The following is a 23,394-nucleotide window of genomic DNA, read 5'->3' as shown; positions in this document are numbered from 1 at the left end:
CACAAACCACACCGTTACTTAGGTCCTGCCACTCGAAGACGCTAACCCAATGGACCACAACGATCTACTGCTGTGGGCAATTAAAATGCTCACTGCTTGCCTGTTTTTAAAACTCAAATATCTAAAGACAACAGCAGCGATATATTGTGGAGCCGCTTCACAACACTTTTCCAGACACCTCTGTTTCTCGGCCTGGCATTTCTAGATGCTGCTTGTGATAGAAACAGCACTATTTTGGCAATGTCTGTCCATATTTTTTTAACATTTTGTTTCATCTGAATTCTGCTTCAAAGCACAAAGATTTTTTGGTTTTGCAAAAGCTCCTTTTTAATATGTCAAACTCCCAAAATTTCATAGAAGAAACAGGTTGCAAAGAAGCTTTTGCAGCTTTTTAATAACTTGGTAAGTCTATACCATATATAGACTTTGACAGATCCACATGCTGAAAGCAAAACATAAACTGATGGGCCTCTGCTTTCACTGGAATTGTCTCGGTCAAGAAATAAGAAGTGAAGCTAAAAACAGATGTAGCTAGCTATTTACTAAAAAGCAAAATTACTTAACACAAGTGACAAAACACACACCTTAAAAATATACAGTGTATTTTGCTAAAGAAAAATAACATGGATGTGTGCAATTCCAAATCCAAATAATAAATACTATTAGCCCTGCAACATATGAACAGTTTTAATTTAAAAGGACACTGCCAAATATGATTTTCAAAAACAGTTTTAATTGCGTTTATTCCCATATTTCTAAGTGGCAGAACTGCCACCGAGATGTGAGATAAAAAAATTACAGTATTATAGCAAATTATGATTTTCTTCTTTTTTTCAGGAACATCAGGTATTGCTCACAGATGTTTCACGTTTAAATGTTTTCCTCTAGAAAACTACCTAGCTTTGCAAGTTCTGATTTTTTTCTAAGGGCAAGAATTAAGACGTCTGTTTCATTTTATTCCTTTCAGAATATAATCATCAACAGCGTGACCAATTTTCTGATGGCAGAAATACAGTTCTTTAATCAGTCATTTCAAAAAAACAGTGCAACTTCATGTTTAAACTCTGCCTTTTCTTTGTTCTCAGTGTCTTGGCCTACAGCACTGGTCTGAAGAAACAAAAACCATAAGGAGGCTTTGTGAAAGGACACTTTATTTCAAATGAAATATAAAATAACACGCTATTTGAAATTATTGGGAGTGTCCATTTAAATCACTGCTCTTTGGTTAGCAAAAGAGAAGGAAACAAGAAGTAAACCTAGACAAAATGAACATTCAAAGAAACAGGATAAGCACTCCCCAGACAACATGCTGGGCCTGATACCTCCTCTACCCTTCTCCCTGCAACTCTCATCACCTCATTCTCCAGAAGCCGATCTCCACACCTTTTAAATTCCCCTGCACTAATCTGCTTTCCCTGTCACCTTCAGCTCCACAAGGCAAGCCCAACTGCAGTGTTGTTGTAGGAGGGGGGCAAGACTGTCTGACTACCGGGCGAAGGTATGGCACTAAAGAGGCAATTAAAACAACTACTCACATCTTGTGCAAATATTCTCTCCCTCACTCTCTGATACTCCTCTTCTCTCTCTTCAATTGATTTACTTCGTCTGTCATCTCTAAATGGAAGAATTCTGTTTTGCTGAGCAGAAAGAAAACCAGGAGGATTATATAAGTTGAGCTGTTAAAAACTGCCATTAAGTAACTGTCATCTGAGAATAATAAATGTTCACTTAAACAAATGAAGCACAAAAATGATAGCTGTCACTCCTGCACGAAGCACCCTGCAAGACTGGGCACTTGAGGATTTCCCGTTAAGATACTGCATATGGATTTGTAGAGCAGGTGGCCAAAATGAGGCTTTCTGCACAGCTTTTGGGGACCTGCCATCCTAAAATCGAGTGTTCGCACCCCAAGTCTAAGTGCCATTGTTCTCAGCTGCTAACATTTCTGGATTCTCCTACCAGCTGTGAGGAGCAGGAGGGCAAGAAGTGGTGTGCCACCTACAAAATCAAGGAAGAAAAGAGGGTAACTAGGCTGCAAGAGCTAAACTGCAAACCCTAGAAGAAACCCACAAAGTCTGTGTGTACAAGGAGAAGTCCCAGACATTGAGGATGACAGTTTCAACCATTTCCACACTGTAAGGAATCCTCTACTTCAGTTTTGCTGGGTAAAGAAGGGCCATTTGTGCCTCTTGGTAAACCACAGTGAGGGCAATGGCTGTGCCATGGTAGGAAGAAGAGAAAATGACCCCCTGCCAGGAAATGCTTCATTGGCAATTGGGTTTCGAGTACTGCTCCTTCTCCCCCTGCACACCATCACTTGGTCAGATCGGTCATGCTGCTTTTCTTTGGCTGATCCCCATGTTCACCACACCCTGAAATTGCTTGGGGTTTGTTTTCAAAACCAGCTTGTATGCAGCACAGCTGGCAAGGCTGCTATGTAAACTGAAGTCAAGGAAAAAGAAGGTGCAAAAAGGAAAAAAGGAAGGGAAAAATCAGTCCTTTACTGAAAACATGAAGGAAAGTGGCAACAAGACACTCATTGGTAGTTCCCTCCACAAATATAACCTAAGCAAAGAAAGCATATGCTGTCTTCTTACCTGTGATAATTTTCTCATAAAAGCAAATCATGTCAAAACCCTTTCAGATTATTTTTTTGTTAATATATTCCACATACACAGCTTGCACTGGATTGAAACAGCACAACACCCGCTATTAAAGGCAGCACAAACACACACATTTCCCTGCCACTCCCTTATTCATCAGGCTCACCTAAGGTAAGGTAGTGTTATGGCACAGGCAACACAGAGGGGGAACGTCTGCCACAGTACATGCACAAGCAAGTAAGTTACACAGACAGTAAAAGGTGGTGAAGGCACTGGAGGAGTAAGGGAAGTAAAAGATGAACCTGATTTATTTTTGATCAAAACATAATTTAGGAAGGTTTAAAAAAAAAATCAACCTAGCCTCACCATCACATGTTTATTTGGGACTTTTTGTTTGTTTGTTTGTTTTCCCTCTCCTCTTTTATGGGTTACATCAGTTTATCATTGGTCCATACTAAAATCCAACTCTGAGTGGGTACAGTGGAAGGAGGGAGCTATAGGGAGTGTAACAACTGCCATAGTTAGGCAAGACATTGAGAAATGCGACTCACACAGCCTTCCACGCAGCCCAGAGCCACCGGCATTCCCCCTCCCGTGGCATGCAGCAAGTCCTGCGCCAAGCAAACCACCCATGCAACCCCACACTGAAGCGGCTGAAGCGGCCACGCTGGGGCTTGATGCCACCCATGGTGGTACGTATGCCAAAGGAGGCAGGGAGGGGGCAGGAGGGCAGGGGAGGAGAAGAGCAACAACAAAAGAACAACAATAACATCAGTCAGCCCACCTTCAAAAACAGAACAAATTTCAGCAACTCTCGAACCGAGAACCAACCTGATTGTCTTCTTTATCAATACTAGAGTTATCTCGCTTCAAGATAAATCGCTTCTGGGATTCTTCACCTTTTTCATCTTTTAAATGTTCAGAAAACCTTTGCTCTGGTCTGCCAGCAAAGTAAAACATAGCAATAAAAAAATCTTTCTTTTGGTTTTACTTTGATCTTTATTTCTCAGTGCTCTTTGTTTTCACAGAGGCATTCAGTGCAAAAGCAGTTAACATTTGCAGTCATGATGAGATGCTGCCCATAGCTGTCTGAGGCTGCTGTATCGCTGCTAACTGTTATTGCTATAAATAGCTTTTGTTGTTGTTGTGTAGCAAGGAATGGGAATCCAAAGTCTCAGTCACTGAAATATTTAGACTCTCCTCACTGTGACTGAAGGACAGGGAAAACAAATTACCATACTGAATGTTAATTTGCTTCCTTCAGTAGCTTGGACCTCCGGCAACACTGCCACTTAGTGAAGCCTGTCCATCTTTATAAGTAAGGAAAAAAATGGCAGAAATTTTAAAAAACAAAACACTCAAGAGTTTCCTCACTCCTAATAAGCAAAATCAGTAAAGGGAGGGACAGGTGATGTTTTGCTTAAACTAAATTTTACCTCATCAGCATTATGTGAGAAAAATTCTCAAGAACAATCATAAGAGTATCAATCAGTTAACTGATTTAAATTCATACAGACATTTTTTCATTTATTTTAAAAGCCAAGCCCCACTGGTTAAAAGCTCAACATTTTCAGGTTTGTAAGGTGGTATGATGATGTTCCATGTTCTCACCTTGTACAAAAAACAGAATCATATATCCCCTCACCCTGTGCAGAAAGAGAATTTTAAGAAGCAACTTTGGCGACTGAGCTGGTCACTGCCAATGCCTCGTAGCTGTCAATAAATAACATTCTGGCCTGCACCACTCCCAGAGCCAAACCTGTAATGTTTTCTGTTCAACCAACATTGATAGGATGACCAATGGCCTCACGTACTGAGCTAAGATTCATACATTGCTATCACCCAACTGAGGGGTTGCTAATGCACAAACTGTTTTAAAAACAATAATACATCTATCAAGGAACACAAGCCTTATGCAACATGCTGAAAGAGCTGCCAACATCAGTAGTGGTAGGAAGAGCTCATGTCTAGAGACCTACACAAACAGAACAACAAGCTTTCACTGGCATTAACGGAGCAATGGGAAGGAAATCAAAAGGTAGAATTTAAAAAAGTCAGTGATTTTGTAAATAGAAGTCCTCTACAAACTTTAAAACAAAAACCTCAGCCTCATCTTATTTCACAACAGAAAATTAAACCAGATGTGTAAATCAGCCACTACTTTGTTGTTACAGCATTATGGATTTCAAATTAAAATAGAGCACATATTCATGCCATAATTGCAGTCCATATCAAATCATTGTCAGATGTGCAGAAAACATTTGTAATAAACGGTAAGAAATTAAATATTAACAGACACCAGCTATCCTGCCTCTTTTTCTCTATTAATTTAGAGGATTCCCACTTCTGCTCACGATTTGCGTTTTTGTGACAAAATGACAAAACATACGGTCCCCATTTCCACACAGTTTGACAATTCAATAAACCTCTGTCCACCATCCGTAGCTGCTAGGACTAACATATAGGGCCCAAGTCAGCAGACTCTCTGGATGCCCTACTAGCCTTCTTTTGGGAAAACCCAGAGGACCATGGCTCTCTGCATAATTTTCTAACCTAATGGGCCATTCATTATGTTTCCTTATAAACAGAAAGGCTAAAAAGCCCCATTAATGGATTGCTAGGTGGGTTGCTCTCCCTTTGCTCCCATTAATGAGCACTATGCCTGCACAGCCAGAAATGAAGATTCACTCACTCAAATATTCTGCTTTGACAGAACTATCTGAGGATTGTTAGTTTCTGGTTTTACATCCTAAAGCACAAACAAAATTTTTGCAATTGTACTATCAATGTAAAATTTAGAGGTGTAAATTATCTGCTGAGCAACTAATAATCTATATACCAAGCATAATAAACAAATGAGATTTTAAAATGCTGAGAAAAAATTAATCAAAAACTAGAGAGTAAAAAGCTTGAAAAAACAATTTGAAGAAAACGCCTCCTCCAACTATTAACTTATTTAAACAACAACATGATTTTCATACTTCATAATTCATTATTAAATCCCATTTTCACTTCATTTGCTAATTATAAAATGTTTCCACTTGCCATAAGAGAATAGGAGTAGCATGAGATCAAGCCACAAGTCAAAGCTAATGATTCATTACGTGCCTGTTAATAAAATTAATCTCCAAGCCCAGTAGGTGATTAGTCTTCGGTTGTGAAAAGAAATTTGCTTGGGCAGAGAGATTCTGAGAATGTGCAGAGCACTACGAAACACCGGGGTATTATCAGCACCATGAGAAGGTCCTCTCCTCCCAGTTGTCACTGCAGCTCTGGGTCACTGTTACCAGTGAGGCTGCAAAGAGCATGACCAGCTCAGTTAATAAGGATGCAAAGGCAGAGGGAAGGCTGTCAAGTGAGAAATAGGGTACCACAGAAACAAATTTCTTCAGGCACGCCAACCTGCAGGCCTCCCTCAAACACTAAAAATCACTAGTCAAAAGAAATATAGACTATTTTAAAGATATCTCTGCAAAGGTTTGGGTCTGCTCCCCTGATGGAAGAGGAAGTCAGCGCAAGCTCTACCTTCCAAGCTTTACAGTTCCCTGTAACAGTATTATGCATTTTCTGTAAGGAAGCAGAGACCTTGTGGTTATTCCAGGGAAATCTGTTACATTAGTTTATGAATTTGCAGGTCAATCTGCTTAAAAATGAAGAAATTAATATGTAATTTTGAGTAAGATGCAGTGTAGTGTCAATATACTACACAGTATATAATTACAGTAATACAGCAGATACAGTGAATTCATCTCATGTGAGTCCTAAATTATTAACTCTTCTGAGATTTTTTAGCTGATATTGCCAGTAGCAGCCAGTACAATATATAAAATTGTGTTCATGCATGTAAGGAAGTGAATTTTGTCAAGATTATTTACTGGCATACATTACGATCTACTGTAGTCAAAGCATGGTTCACAATTACTGTTACAAAGCCATTAAAAAGAATCAGGAACTTATTCACTATTGCCACACTGGATACCTAGATTACATCTTCAAATCCTAACTAAACCTCAGCTTAATTTTAAAAAATGGGATTTCTCTTTTTGAAGAGACACTAAGAACTTCTGAAGACCTTACAGCTAACTCAAGTACTATTTAGGGATCTTTCAAATAACAAACAAACAAAGCCACAAACAAACAAACAAACAAACCCCCCTATAATTTGTGGGTTTATCATGGCCACCTCCATGTACTTGGTAACAGTCATGTGCAAGGAAAAGGGCATGCAAATGCATGTGTACAAGGAGTGCTGCATACCTGTATGACAGGATTTCGTTTAGCCCATTCAGTACTCCATTTATTCCCCATGTCTGGAATCAGGGCATCACTTGAGAATCTCAAGCCCTACTACTCCAGAAGAAACTTTTAGGTCAATAGGATTTTTGCAATTTGGGGACTCTACTGAGAAACCGAAAACCATGACTCAGTTACATCTTAAAGGCTCAGAAACCAACACTAAGGGAGGGGGAAAGCACACAGGCTAAAAAGACATAAAGTCTGGGGTGTTTCTTTTTTTGTTTGGGTTTTATTTAATATAACCTTCTGATCATCCAGATTTTTATGGCTTGATGGTATGGGTGGAAGCAAAACATCTGTGCCCTGAAAATGCAGCTTCACAAAACTACAATCGCAGATGAACTCATTTCATATTTCCTAAAAGTTGCCAGGTAGCTCAGTTAGTCATCTTTCTGGCAACGTGGTTCAGAAGAAAACACACAGCACATTTCTTTCTTCCCTGTAAAGCTTTTCATCAGGCACTACAAAGGTTAAAGCCCAAGAGTTAGTGCTCTTGGGCACGCATCCTCAGGCAGCTGCTTACCCCCCTTCTGGTCCCCCTTCTCTCTTCTTCAGGAAGCCAACTTCAGTAGGTGTCCTGCAGCACCCAAACATTTCATCACGAAAAGCTTCCCAAAACTCTCTGAGTACCTGCAAACTTCTGCAAAGTCTGCTCCCATCACTAAAAATCTTTGGAAACGTTTTCCTAATCTGTTTTCTTCCACAGTGAAAAGAGATCACTTTCTGGCAAGTGATCAGTTTACCCAATGACCAGACACAATATGTAGCAGGCACCATTAGCTCTACTATCCCAGTTTTTTTCCTGATTCAGGAACATTTCTACATACTTCTGTGCAACATCAGGTCCAGACCTGGGGAGAGTACCCAGGTAAAATCTCACAGCAATTTTCTCATTTCTCGTGGCTGTGCTCCTTCTCAGGTAGCCAATGATCATTTCAACTCTTTCAGTCTCATTTTTGTGTTGAGAGATCATTTGAAGATATGGGTGGAACTTATTTCTGTGCTTGGAATAATTTCATTGTGAGGGTGAGCAAGCACTGGCACATGTTGCCCAGACAGGTGGTGGAGTCTCTATTCTTGTTATGGTCCCAGATATCATCTTGGGTAACTGGGTCCAGGCGGTGCTGCTTGAGAAGGGCTGGGTTGGACAAGTCAACCTCCAGAGATTCCTTCCAACCTTAACCATGCTGTCCTTTTTTGAAACACTGAGTCAGATATATAGTAACAAATCCACAGCAGAACAAACCTCCATCACTACCTTTTAGGTGGTCTTTGTGTCTGTTCTTTCTTTTGCAAGTTGGCCATTACCATTTGCCCTTCTGATTTTATAGTTCCTTAAAAGCCATCTGCAGCCCCTACTTAAGCAAGGCCCCAAAGGCACTTTTTTGAACTCATTGCTTACAGTGAAGTCTATATTTCAGAAATGGGAAATATGGAATAAGCAGCAAAATATTTCTGTGTGTCAAAAAGTAAAAAAAAAAAGGTTTTTGATAGCGTTATGTGATTTTTTTTTTCCTACTATCATTACAGTGATTTTAATGTGAGCTACTTCCATTCACTTGAGTTCTTCTCAATTTATCTCTGGATGACAGAAAGCAGAGTTCACGCCTCAGGCATATTTTTTTACATGGACTCTTTCAGGAGAATTCCCCATTACATGCTCATTTAATGCTTTTGATTCTGAGTCAACTCTTGTAAGTAGTAAGGAAAAAACCACAAACCCTAACTACCTTAACCAGGTATCCCCTATTTAATTAAATTACAGATTTTAAAAACATATTGCAAAATGGTAATAGCTATTAGGATACATGACTAAGGAAGGAACAGGGCATTTCCTTGAGTCTGCCAAGCCAACTAATGCAGTTTCATAGACCTCTATTTGGACAGGAGATAAGAAATGAAATACTGTGGGGAAAAAATCTGCACTCATTTAAAATAAGTTAATTAGCTTATTAAAAATTACTGGCTAAAAATCAGGAAACACAGATACCAGACCAAAAGGACAAATGGAAAGAGACAAGCATGAGCTCTGAATGTTACAGTTCTGCAGACTCAGTCACTGCATTAGTAGAGCACACAAACAGTCTGGTATTGTCAGGGCTGACTTAAACACAGCACATAAATCTTTATTATGAGGCATATGTTTCTGACAGCACCACAGCACACAGGTTGTTGCAAGACGTCTTTCAGAAGAAGCAACAACCTCACCATGTGTGGAAAAGATGGGTTTGGCAGTACAGCACCTGATGTAGCTAAAATATCTAGCAAGTGCTGTAGTGCATATCATCTGCAGAAGCCTCACAGGTAACAGCCAAGCAGCTGTCTGAAAGAACACAGTACAGGAATGCAAGTTCAAAAGGGGAGATCGCTGTGGTATGCAGGAGGCAAAAAAACTGAACTTTGCATTTGTGATCCAATGTTCATTTAATGCACATAACAGGGAACAGCATGTTAATATTCCTCTCCTGAATAAGTGGCAAAACAAAGTCAAAAATAGGTAGGGTAATGGGGCTAAGGACAGGAAAAACAGCACCCAGGGTACTCGCAGAATCGTCATCTGGCAAACAAAATGAATAACCAACAAAAATGATCTTACACAAGGATGCCATCAAGAGAGCAATGGGATGGTGGAAGCCAGAGAGAAGCACTGCTGCTGACAGGATTCAGAGAAGTTGTGAAGACTTAGGGCACTCTTATGCAGGTGTTCTGATGGTTTAACATTGTTTTCCTGTTATTTGCACTTATCTTTAATTAAACTGACTACTCAGTCCAACATCATGTTAGCCTCTATTCTGAAGGCATGCTGTGACACAGTATGGTGGCCTTTCTTGCTGTGCTAGTTTGTGAATACCTACTACATCTGCCCGCTGTGTGGTTTTTTTTGGTTTTAGGTTGAAGGCTCTCCTAGGACTCTGCATTACTACCCCAATAAAACTACGTAAGCATTACTGTCTCTTTGCTTTACCTCTAGGGCCAAAACTCTATTATTTGCACTACCAATGTCTGTTTTGATAATAGAGGCATAGGAATGTATTTTGAGAGTTTGAGAATTTACAGAACTTGGAAGCAAATATTATCATTGTCAAAAGCCCCCAACTTAATGAAAAAGGCAGAATTCCAGCCCTACAGGTTAAATTATTTGATTAAATTCTCTCAGAACAACGTTTTTCAAGAATGAGAGCCTGAAATTACACCCTTCAAATAGGTTTCGTGTATTTAAAGGCTGATGGATGCTAAAATACAGTTTCAAAAAGCTAGAGTGGGAATTTAAATACAGATAATTGTTAAAGCACAGTGCAGTTATATTATCACAACTTAATACTTAAAACCACTCAAAATGGCATTGCGAGCATTTGAAGGTAAATGCCTCATTAACAGATTGCTGCTTTTATCATATGAGTCACTAAGAACTTCTGATATGATGGTAAAAGCACATTAAAAGCCTTAAAAAAAATCAACCCAGCACAAGACAGTTCTTCAAGGTGCTGTCTTCTCTGTGGCACAGAGGGAAAAACCCCTCAAATACCAAATGCTAAATTTTCCCCAGTTTAAGACTATATATTCTTTAATACTTTTTTCAGAGCAGCAGCTGGACTCTAAACGTGTTCTGCATTTATTATTAAACAGGGATGTGGAAAGTCACAAGTTATTTTCACAGGCATTCTCCCCCTCTAATTGGGGTTGACTTCAGCCCCTGACTTCAGTGGGGCTGGCACCAGTAGTGTTTCTTATTACAAAAAACCACAGTGAAGTTGAAGGCTGCAGGATGTACGCTGAATCTTTTCCATGCCAAGTTGTTCTGTGTGTGGACCAAGCAGAGGGCAGAGGGCCAGTTCCTGAAGGATTTCAAAGCATACGGTACTCAAAGAACCTGATTCAATGTTGAGGTACCATTGCAAAACTCATGACCCTCATAACCTTTCCTAAAACTTAATTCCAAAAAATCATCATGTTTGAAGATATGGATGCAAAAACATAGTACCTCTTGACTCCTTGAGTGTCTGCTTGAGTACAAACTTCAATATTTTGCCCAGTATTTTGGGGCCAGAAGATGGGTTTTGAAAACAGAGGAGAAGCCTACAAGCCAAGCCATGTGCAAATACCATCCCTTCTGCTAGATGGGGCAGAAGCATTATGTCCTCTCTTAGGCAGGGACCATTTTAGGAGCTTCAAAGTGTCCTCCTGTGATCACACTAAGATTATTTCTTTACTGAGGGACCTGCTTACCCTGCTTACTCTCCTCAATTGGATTTATTTCTTGATATTCAGGGTGCCTAAAAAGACTGAACATCTTGCACAGTGCCAATTTATTTCCAGCTAATAGAGGCTCAAAAGTGGTAGCACAGATTATTATGGAATTCATTAATATCTGATTTTAAGGATGGGGCATATTCTGTAAGTGGCTGAAAATTACAGTGTTGCATAACTGCTGTGATCTATTTAAAATTACGCTTTTCTATTTCAGATGTTCAAAAATTAACAAGGAACAGAGAGAGAAAAAGGAAGCAAATTCAAGATTTGAAGTCTACTGATGAAGGCAAGATGGTTCACTAAAAGCCAATGGGCTAACGAAAAAACTATTATTTCTTGAAATGCCCCATGTATGCACATTAATATCATAACAAATTCTTGTTCTGACTTCTGCTTTACACTCATGAATATTTTTGCCCTCTCCAGCAGGAAGACTCATGGATCAGAAGTCATCCTCTGAACAATCACTGGCCTAAAAAAGAGGGCCTGTTTTTAATAAACTGACAGAAACAGCCTCACAAGGCTACCCTGGAAACAGCAAGAAACAACTGACAAAGGCAAAGATTTCTCAAAACTCATAATACTTTTCATATTTCTATGTGTCCTATTTCCTACATTAAAAACGAGGCATGCAACAGAAGAGCAAAAGGCAATCATAAAACCAGTTTGGACCACATCTAAAATTTACTTGCTCAACTATCAACACCTTATTTCTAAAATGCTCAGATTTAAATACATTTCTTCACCTACTACTGATGTACAGTTACCTCAGAGGAAAGCACAGGAGCCATCTCAGACTTCCAGATCCCTCTCCAGTAATTTTAAAGTATAAATGACCAAATAGCATCTTGATTAATGAGCACTTTCCTACTACAGCTTGAACGAGCACAAGGATTAATTACTTATGCAAGAAAGAGCTTCCCTCAACCAAATTACCTACTTGCTATTCCAAAGCATTCTCTTCCTGGGCAACCTCTCATCTCCCCACACACAGCAGGTGACAATAACCTTCCAGGTTTAACAAAACCTACACTATAAAGTGGTGTGATTGCAAAGATTAAAAAGATAAGAAATAGAGAAAAAAAAGTACCATAAATGTCTTCTGATTAATGCTTAACTAATATTTCATTACAGTATAGAACAGCTGTAAAAAGCACATGTCCACCTTAATTATAAACAATTTAATTTTAATAAATTACATTAGATGAAAATTTAATATTGGAGCTATTAGAACTGGTTCATTAACCCTAACATCTCATTTAGAGAATAAGTAATTTCTATGAGTCCAGTATATAGCTTACACTGAAGTAAGAATGAAGCCAGTATTTAAGGGTCAAATTCAGCTCAAGGGTCAAATTCAGCTCAGCTTCAAGTGTACCAAGAATTTATGTTTTTCCTTTTGTATCTTTCATGTAAAACAGTCTTATGACTAAAATGGCATAATACTTGCTGAGAAAAAAAGTCTGTCCAAATTCAACTATCATTAAAATTAAGAAAATAAGCATTAAAAAAAAATAAAAGAAGGACTGGAACAAAAAAAAAAAAGCTCAGTCTCTGCAGGATGAGCATCAAGCAGCGAAATAATGAATGTGCACAACCTCAAATAATGCATTTATGGAAAGGTAGCAATTTTATGTCTGACACAAATGTTTGTAGCACAATAGTAAGATATTAATAAAATTTCTACCAGTTATTTCTACCAGCACATGTACACCCTGAATTACTTCTCCAATCACCATGTGACTGGATAAAAGAAAGGCAATTATTCCATGTAGCTCTCTCCTGTGACAATAAGCTGAGACATTGCAGAGAAAAAGTAGGCTCAGGCTACTGCTGGAGGCAGACATTTCCTGAACTTCAACTGAAAATGTCTAATTCCCTTTAATGCTTTTCTGAAGCATTTGTCGGGAAGTTCTCTCCTACTTCTCGGATGTGAAAGCCTTCTTCAGCTCTGGGCTGCAGTTCTGAGTGCAGTGAGAAAGGATAAAAAGGAAGTAAAGGCTAAAACATAAGCATGCCTATCAGGACACTGGGTTCTTAAAACCCAAACATAATTGCTATTGCACTGAAAAACTAATTGTGTCCCTAATTTAATCCCAAACTGAAATAAACAAGTTATTTTTGTGTGAAAAAAGTCAAGAAATAAAACCCATGAAAACAAACATAACATTTGTTACTTAAATGTTACATTACAATGTGGCTACATAAACTCATAGTTTTTATTATACATTATTCTTTTATTAATGTTCTTACTAAATTATTAGTCGTGTAATGTATTAGTTCATCTTAAACCAGAACAAAATGTCTTGGTCAATTACAGTGTTATTTCTCAGTCACACAGTTTCTCCATTTTAGTTGCATACATCTACTATGCACCCTTTTATTTCTCTACACATTTGCAACAGACAATGTTGTAACACCAACTGAGCAACAGCAATTGTAAACTAGAGTGAAAGTCTGGATATTTCCAGTTTCTGTTTATTTCTTAATCGCCAAGGAGCAACTATTCTGTAGGGAAGATGAGAAAGAGTTAAATACAACAGGAAATGAAGGAATGGAGATGACTCCACAGTCCCTTGAAGAAAATAGTGCAAGAGTCTAATGAAAATAAAACCAGAAATAAGGGTGTTCATGTAAGTTTTCATGCATCATGTGGCTCACAAAAGCAATTCTGCTCTCATGAGATCATTGCTCTGTGTACACATGCGATAATTAAGAATAGCATAAGGTGCTTAAACACAGATGGAATAATACCATGCAGCAAACCATATGCCAGATAACTATTCTGGTTTACAACAGGGCAGGGAACAAAACTGTTCTTCAAATGCTCTGGCAAATATTGAATTGCTTTGACTGAGGTTTTACAAAAAAGATATTTGTGTTCAGGTATACATTTGTCACTGCTCTCTCATAGCTAAAAGGTTCCATCTTTCCCATCAGCAAACAACCACTTAAAGAAATTAAAGTCATTTACACTGAATACCTTATTCAGTCAAGGGGAAAGGCATACTTTTCTGCATGCTCCAAAGGCTGTAACATTTGGCATCTTAAGGAAGTCTTCTTGGCACTTCAGGCCTAGGGTAAAAAAAAAATTCTACAAACTATTCCTCATTGAAATTGCCACGTTCAGTGAATGCCATTTTATTGACATGTCTGTAGGATCCTGTACCAAAGTTCAGATTCTTAAGTTGGTGAAATTGTCACAGTGCACCTCTACTAGCATAAGTGTTATCTATAGCAAGATCAGTCAGTGTATACACAACAGAAACCCAAAGAGAACTTTTCTTCTTTGCTTGTGCTTCAAACCACCCTTATACAAAGGAGGTAGAATAATACAGATTATGTGTCAAACAAGAAGGCCTTGTAGGTTATTCAAAATACAACCTGTACATTATGTCTCCTTCTGCTGATACAGTTCATCTCTAGATCATAAGGAACCCCTGTAATACACATAACAGCTTAGCATTGCCTGAAGTTTTTTATGCACCTCAAAGACACTAAAACACCTTCCAACAGGGCCAACATTATGTTAAGAGAGTAGGAAGAAAACAAAGTATCACAAGGATTATAACTCACAATGTTCTTGAGGAAAAAAATTAGAATTGAGAACGTGAGAATTGGTATAAAGTTCATAATAGGTATGTTACACCCTCAGAACATATGAAAATGTCTAAACACAGCATATATATCATAAGCATCCCACCTGCTCATTCTGATGAGCCCTGCCACTCACACTTATATAAAAAAGTACATGAATGCATGTGTGGGCTGTGGTACAGACTTGCTTGTCACATGGCTGATGATCTCAACCAAATGAAAATCCTTTTCATTTACCAAGTACACCAAATGCACTTCCCCTACATTTCTCCACCTATCTAGAGATAATAAAATGAATGAATCTGATTGAACTGATACATCTAACAATATGAACAGTTCTGCAAAAAAACATGAAGTACTTCCAGTTGCTTGATAGGAATTATGAAGAATATACAGAATAGAAGGTGTCACACACACATTTTTGGGCTCCAAATAGGGATGCCCTGTCTAACACATCGCCTCAATTCCAAACTTCTCTTTATATCATATTTCACTGTCTTAAGTTCCCCTTACATTTCTGTATATCTTTAGAAAGATGACAGGCAGATACAGATGACAGACAGATATACATTAGAACAGTGACACAAGAGCATCATCTGAACAAAGCAGATGTCTCATTTTAAGTAGTATTTGAGTTCTTTAACTATAAAAACAAAACAATAACAACAAAATTTCCTCCATTTTCTGATCAATTTTTTTCATGTATAGTGCTGAGATTAAGATTTCAAAAATGGGATAATTTAGTTAGGCACGACTTCATAAGACATGAGACCATGAAAAATTATATATTTTTTTTTAAGTCATTCTCTTTTTTTTTTAACCTACTTTAAATTTCAAAAATTATATGAAAAGATAATTTGTTTTTAAAATCCACTATCCTGTAATAAGTGCTAGAGTACAGAGACTTAACTTGATTAAGGTCAAAAACCACTTTGGTAGTTGAGGTCATCACCGTCTTTTAAAATTTCATTTCATAAAAAAAGCTTCAAGACAGTATGACATGTTCACATTCCAATAAAATTAACAAAAAAAAGGCACTTTAGATTAAACTCTTCATTATAAATACTTTTGCAACTGCTAAATTGCCATTATTGTTTGACTGTATTTTTAAGAGAGATCTCACTGAGAGTTCATGAAAGCTACAGTATTGCACTCCCAGAGACTTAAGTCCTAATGAATTTTTACCATCATTTTTCTCCTCTCTGTAAAGCAGCACAGAGAATGACCAGAGAAGTCACAGTCCTCCTTCCAGCTGCAACCTCTTCAATAAGCACTTTCTCAAATCCCAAACCTCCATAAAGTAGGTACTCTACAGGCACAGGTACATAGAAGTGGATACACATTGCCCTAAGACAGCCATTTGATGAAAGGACTGAAATGCCCCCATCTGGTCCATTCACACCCCAGTCCCCCATATGACAAATTGTACCACAGCACCTCTAAGGGAGCATTGGTACCAGATTTTTCCAAACAGCCTTTTCATCCCAAAACCATTAACTCTTTTGACACTTGTACCTCTGAGCACCTGCAGGCAGTGAGCACAGGAGGTCTCTGCTGAACAGAATAAACGCACCTCACTGCCTGGAGCCAGGGAAGAACCAATCACCCGCAAGCCTAAGCAGAGACGTGACAGGAACCCTCACTCAGCCAAAGCAGTATGCCACAAGGTGCTTATTATTCAAGCCCACGTGGCAAATCTGCAGAGTCATATGTTCTTCTCAAACAGGCACACGACCACAGAAGTCACAGACAGTACAGAATTTACGAATTCTTGAGTATGCAGGACCATTCTTCCCTCTCCACAGTATGTTGCTAAAGTACTTAAAAAACCATATGCCATAAAGAGATAATTTATTGCCAAAATGCAAATCTTCAGAACATCTGTCTGTGAGGCCTCTCCATAAATTCATATAAAGCTATCAAGGCTCAGGCTTATAGCACAGCATAACCACGGTGAACAGTGTTTCAGACACTCTTCAGATTCTTCAGTATTCTGGATACTGTCCAAGTAGTAATTAATAGAGTCAACACATTCCCAGTATTTGGTGTTGATTCTGAACCACACAAAACTGTCTCCTCTGAGAGTAGTGAAATGCAGAACACATGAAATCACATCAGACTCTTTCAGATGTGGAACTTACACAATATTTGCTGCGGATAATAAAATCTCATCAGCCCTTATTCATGCTAGATAATAACAAGCTATTTTCTGTCAGAGTCAGGGACATTTAAAAAAAAAAACATGCCATCTCCTCCAGTTATGAAAAGAAAGAGCCACTTCTACAAAGCTTTATTTTATGGCAATATCAAAATAATGTAAATAACACACTGGAAGCACCACAAGGCATTATGAGCTTCACATAATCCAGTTACCTACCACCAAATCACTGAAGAGGGAAGAAAACTGCAGCTTCTGTGATGCTTACAAAACAGCTGTACTCACAGTCAACAGAGGGGCAAAGCCCTGTGTTTATTTCTGGAAGATCTAGACAGGAATGGTATCAGAACCAATTTTTCTGGCCTCACCTTCAGTTTGCAAGACTGCAGCTGAAAGGGCCATTCGATCCGTTATACACCTGCAACATCCGGCCCGGTGAGCTTGCCCACAAGGATGCCAGTTCATGCCTGGCAAATAGGCTTGCTTGCTCACTCCCACCATGTATGAAGCCACAGTTTCACCAGAGCACGCGGATAAAGCTTTGACTGTTGAAGAAGGCTTCAGTGTCCTCTCCAGAAGCGCTGTGCAAGCATTTCCAACAGCACTTCCCGTGCTGCCTATCTCTGAGATAATGGGTCACACAACAGAGCAAGGCATTTTCAGATATTAATGTGATAGTATTCTATTGTCAAGTCAACCAGCAGAAGGCAATGCTGTGAGGAAAGATCTGTAGCAGCTGGTATGCTACAGCAGTGACACAGATGTGAACTGAAAAGGGAGAACTGTAAAGAGAGAGGAATGCCTAAAAAGCATTCAAATAGGACTGAATGTGTTTTGTTTAAGAGGAGACTAAATTTTTCCTTATTTACACCTCAAAACTGAACACCAGTTTGCTGCATATCCAGCTTTTTCTTATTCAAATATAGCCCTTGTGCAAGGGCAGGTATTACCAGACCCTGAGGCTAAGCCTTCTCAGCCTGAGTGTTTTATTGAACTACTGTAATTCTCTTGACTTCTGAAAATCGAATCTTTAAAAACATTAATACCCCAGTGCTGTTTTACAGAATCCCAAGTATCTCAAGGATAGCCCATGAAAAGGATCTAAAATAAATTGTGCATGATCTTAAATTTACTTCATACATATGGAGGATTTTTAGGGCTCAGTGAAATAGCAAATACCAATGTGTTTGGCTCAGATTTTGATCTTGCAAAATTAGGCAGTCCCTCTACCCTTCTACAGGACAAGCTAATAACATTAAAAAAAATACTCTCTACAACTGGATATAAATAAATCATCTAACTACTGGATATATAAATGAAATAAATATTTTCATTTCTCCTACTAATTGAATACAGGAAGTACACAATTTTCAAGCTGGCCTTTCCTGTTCCAATACCAGATACCAAAACTTCATTACTCAGTTGTAATTACTTCCTCTTCATGATGTAGTTTATAGGTAGAGAGTGAGAGGAAGGCTACATTTAATACACATAAAGCACTTGGTAGAAAAAGTGATGCTGACTGGGCAAGGACACATTACTGCACCTTTGCTGAATTAGCCAGGGACCTTTGTACAAAGATTTTGCTGGCTTTATACAGGTTCATGGAGGAGCACGTAATGCATGCCAGCACAAGGTTAACTTGCCAGGAATTTTCCAATACATTTGAACCATCAGAAGGAATTTAAATTTCACCAAAACGCTGTGGTCACACAGTGAGATTTGAAGAGAAAATATAGTGGAAGCAGAAGGGGATAAGAAAAAAAGGGGATGAATGGTGACAGCTGGTGGAGGGGAACCATATCCTAAATAATCGGGCTGGACAGAAAATGATTCTTGAAGCAGGGATAGCCAGAACAGGGGAAGAGGCAGTCTTCCAAATATGTTTGGGTTATTTAGGAATATAGCCCTATGGTATCAGGTGATATATAAAGGAGATTATTTTCATAGCAAAGTGGCAGCACTAAGGAATCAGGAAAAGTAACATTACAAGATACTGTGATAACTTTCTTGCAATAGACCAGCTAGGTTGATTTCCCCTTATATATCCTTATATCAACTCATAATGAGAGCCCTGTCCTCCCCTTCCACCCTAGAAAATAATAAACAGCACTCACTCTTGCTAAAAAAAATAAATTAAAATATATATATAAAAAATTACACCACGCAGTCATGGTACAAACCAGCTCTTGCACTGTGAAAGGGAACAAGGAAAAACACATCAGTGTTACACAACAGTAGCAATACTTACATTCTTGTATTGCTGGTCTTGTTGATAATTACAGATTTTCCAGTCTGATCCACATTGTGATCCATTCCAAAGTAAGCTGCCACTCTGTGCACTAGCATCCTCTGATACGAAGACATCTGAGGGAACTTTTTATAGTGATTACTAGGAAAAAAGAGAATAAATAGCATTGATAATTACATTTCCCTCTGAGCTATAAATAAATGAAAATAGCAATACATTTGATAATTCAGTGGACAGAAATCTAACTTAAAATTTCTCCGTTGCACATTTACATATAAATGTTTGCTACAGGAAGGCTGGAGGGAAAAAAAAAAAGGGACTTAATTTTAAAATTTCTATAAGTGCATTTCCATGTGCTACATTGAGACAAATAAAGCTCATGCTTCATGGTACCTAGTGAGTATTCTGTGTGTTGGGAGGAACTCATCTGCTGACCCTCCCCACCCCCCACACACACTCCCTGCTCAACCAAACCTACAGATTTGTTGAGACATTGGCAACAGCTTTGTGCCTTTCTCCCAGAGGTCAGATGCAGGATGATTCTGGAAAGGTCTTGTTTGGCAAATACTCCTTTTTTCTCTATTACTGACAAAATGCTTATTTCCCGTCAGCATAATTTCTTCCTCTGCGGCTATTCTGACTCTCCATTTTTAAAGCTGCAGAAACATTTTAGTATAAAGAGCTAATGATAACAAGAATCCCTCCACCCAAGTTCAGTTTTATTTTCCAATGCATTAGAATAATATAGCACAAAGGAAGAGACAAGAGATAACACCCTTGATTATTCTCCACACTAAAAGCTTTAATTATATTTTCGGATCTAAATGAGCGGAGCCAGTGCAATTATAACACAATGAAAAGCAAAAGGTTTTCATTTACATCTACTGTATTTTAAGCAATACCACCACGTGTCAGGAAATAAAAGCCTGCTCTTGCAGCGTGCCAGTAACAGTCCTCAGGAGCACTGCGGTCCATATGAGCGAATCCCTCGCACAACTCACATTGCAACACAAGCACATGACTTAATAACCAAGTGTGGAACTCGACTTACTTGTTGTCACTAATAAAATCAATAATTTCCTGTTCCATTTTCAAGAGTATCATTCTGTCCCTGTCAAAAAGAAACGCAAGGAATTGTACCGTCAACTATCAACAGACATTTTAGAGGAAAAATTAATATATCAGCATTTGAAAGGCTATTTTGCAAGCGCTGTCAGTCATCTTGATTAAAAATGAAACGTGCGTTACCCTGGCTCATGTGGAAAAGACTGCAGCCTGCTTTGCTGCAGCTTTGCAGACATACACGACAGGTTCTGCTCTTCTCTGAGCTCAGCTATGGTCTGAAAGCACTTCCGGCCACAACAGGCTGCAACCAATGTGTTGCATAGAAAGATCTGACTGCTATGGATAGCTTTGGCCCTTTTTCACCCCTTTTTTGATAGAAAATGAGATTTCCAGCTAACCCCTAGCTCTTTCACAAGAAGAGCTGCTACCCACAGAAATTTTCAACATTTTGCCTGAGACATATCTTCCACAGGGCATTGATTTGCTGCAAGAAGACTGGACATAATCTAGTTAGAGTACAACAGAGAACAACGCCCTTGAACTATGGCTCCCAGGAGGCAATGCCACAGTATTTCTCAGTCAAAATGCTCTGTTTTCAACTGGAAGGTCCCAGATATTCCTTTTTTTCCATGCTCTCCTGCCAAAAACATTCAAAAATTTCCCCAGTGTATTTCACACATTTCTAAGGTTGACAGAGTCCCATCACTCCTTAGTTCTTCTGAACTTTCTCATTTTGCACAGACAAAGCAATTGAAGGACCTTCCATCATCTATACAAGAAGTTATGCAAGTTCTCCTATAATTGCAGAATTACATGGTACCTATTTAGCAGATCCAATTGAAATGAAGGATAAAAATCACAATGTATAAAAATGTTACAGATCCTTCCTTAGATGTTTAGAGGCAAATTTAATGATGAGATGGGCTTGTAGCTTCAAATGACAACTATGGGAATACTGAGAGCAGAATTTGGCACTGTGCACAGGATTATGTGTGCAGCACAGTTAAAGGAAAGCTATTTTATATTCATATAGAAATTTCCAACCATAATAATGTATTATTGCAATCACCACATAGAGCTGTATACAAGAAGGTAAGGACAAAGACCAGATGTTAAGTGAAATTAAGCAATGGGTGACTGGATCAAGGAGTCGAAGTTGATGACTTTTTATAGCATTTCTCTCAGTTAACAGCCTACCTCCTTTACATTTTGCCTCATAACCATCTCCAGAACAAATAAAACACAGTGTACAGTTATGGGAAGTCAAAACCTGCCACCTATAAATGCAGGAATACCAGCTCTAACACAGGAAATACCTACCTGGGGTTATTCTTTAATGTGTTAATGAGAAACTCATGCAAATCTATGCCTGTTGAATCTGTATACTCTTGACTGCAATCTGAAAAATAAAAACAAACACCCTCCACTCATTTATTTCATTTCAACATTTACAATTAAGCTATGCTATAAATCAAAATCCCTTTTCCAGCAATAATCTGAAAGCACATGCTCTGAAAGTGTTCATTTGGAGTTCAGCCAAGAGGGATCTACATTCTGAAGCATCAAGTGGACATTCGTGGTTCCTCTGTACCACTCCACCGAGAACACAGCACCAAAACTAAACATTGAAAGAAACTGCAGGTTATTTAAAAACATGGAAAACCTTCAACCCCATTCAAGACCCTGCCAAGTTCTTCCTTTAAACCACTAAAACAAATTTTTAAAATGAGGAAAAAAAAAGTTCTATTCATCAATGTGTCTTTGTATCTCTTAATAAATGTTGTACACAGTAAATGAGGAATCATGCCAGTGGGAACTCTATTTGCATTAACAGATTGAAATCCAATGACACCTGGGAGTGGGCAGGTAATAGGGATGCGTGACAGTAGTCAGAATTAGTGTTTCAGTATTATCTCCTGACTCAAAAGTAAACACAGATCGTCATGTTGGCGTGAACTGTGAGAGCTCCATTGGAGTCAAATGACTATTCACACCAGCTGCAGATCCACACTCAGGTAGGCAATGATTATTTTGAGAGATTACACTGCAACTGTATTCCATGAATTAATAAAAAGATTTAAAAAACAATACGAAATTTAGATACAAGATCTTTCCTGAATAAGTCTTACTAGGTGATAACAGTAAATTGCAATGCAGGTTGAATGCCAAGGATGTATTTCCTTACAGCATTTAAGATAAATACTCCAGGAGAGAGGAACAATAGTAAAGAGGATTACTCTCTACTGCCTACGCTGCACAAGTTACATGCCAATATATTATTATTAATCCGGAAAAAAACCATATTAGTGTCCTACACTTAGTATATAATCACATATATATTTATATATTTATGTGTTTATACCAATATGGTTAAGTATTCAAAAGATTGCTTTTACATTAATGAAAACTAATAACATCTAATATCAAACCTTAGTTTGGAAGGTTTCTTCACTCTCAAAGCCTGATGTTTGTATGAAAAAGGCTCTCATGCACATACATTTCAGGTTCTGAATTTTCTCAACATGAAAACACTCCTACTTATATATTTATACACAAATAAATAAATACATGCTTATAAAAAATATATGATCCTTTCTACAACAGTAATCATAACAATTTAAATATTTTTAAGTTCACCTTTTGATAACATTCGGATCTTGTTTTTTTCACTGCTTTTATCTTTATTTTTATCCTTCTCTTTTTCTTTCTCGGAGTCATCTTTATTATATTTATCTTCTTCTTGCAAGCTAGGAAAACTGGAAAGCTGTAGTTGGATTGATTCCTGTTGGGAAAAAAAAGATAGATAAATTATGGGCCAGATTCAGTAAGCTTCCAATGGCTTCCAACCTGCAGATATTGGCATTAAACTATGTGTAGCTAGAAAAGTTGAAGCCAGATACATTTCTTTCCTATTTGAAAAATGGCTTTTTTTTAGCCAGGAGAGTAACGACATCTTAGAGGCCAAATTCTACTAGTAAGTAGGTATTTTTTCTCTAATATTTGAATACTATAAAATGTTAGTCTACCTATATTAAGGGCACTATATTATGCTCCATTTCAGTAATACTCACTTAAGAGTTATTAGAACAATGAAATACATTTTATATGGGCTTTCTTAATTAATTTTATAATTTAATACTACACGTGTTAAGTGATGATCGATGGATGGATAT

The 23,394-nt window shown here is 38.2% G+C and overlaps 1 protein-coding gene across 18 annotated transcripts in view; it reads right to left on the bottom strand.

Moving 5' to 3' along the window:
• Nucleotides 1-23,394, bottom strand: part of ARPP21 (cAMP regulated phosphoprotein 21) — a 191,678-nt gene that overhangs the window by 70,724 nt on the left and 97,560 nt on the right. For 14 of the 18 annotated variants that reach the window (XM_017821650.1, XM_017821745.1, XM_017821754.1 and 11 more), the window contains exons 6-11: nucleotides 22,859-23,003; nucleotides 21,542-21,620; nucleotides 20,208-20,267; nucleotides 19,157-19,297; nucleotides 3,435-3,543; nucleotides 1,536-1,637 (exon numbers count right to left, since the gene is read on the bottom strand). In XM_017821650.1, the coding sequence (XP_017677139.1) occupies nucleotides 1,536-1,637; nucleotides 3,435-3,543; nucleotides 19,157-19,297; nucleotides 20,208-20,267; nucleotides 21,542-21,620; nucleotides 22,859-23,003 (636 nt within the window). The remainder of the gene's footprint in view (nucleotides 1-1,535; nucleotides 1,638-3,434; nucleotides 3,544-19,156; nucleotides 19,298-20,207; nucleotides 20,268-21,541; nucleotides 21,621-22,858; nucleotides 23,004-23,394) is intronic. The other 4 variants (XM_017821766.1, XM_017821773.1, XM_017821783.1 and 1 more) reach the window with 2 other exon arrangements.

This window comes from Lepidothrix coronata, unplaced genomic scaffold, assembly GCF_001604755.1.
Source record: "Lepidothrix coronata isolate B3197 unplaced genomic scaffold, Lepidothrix_coronata-1.0 Scaffold3, whole genome shotgun sequence".
NCBI classification, from domain to species: Eukaryota; Metazoa; Chordata; class Aves; order Passeriformes; family Pipridae; genus Lepidothrix; species Lepidothrix coronata.
This window is presented reverse-complemented; position numbering and strand designations above follow the sequence as displayed.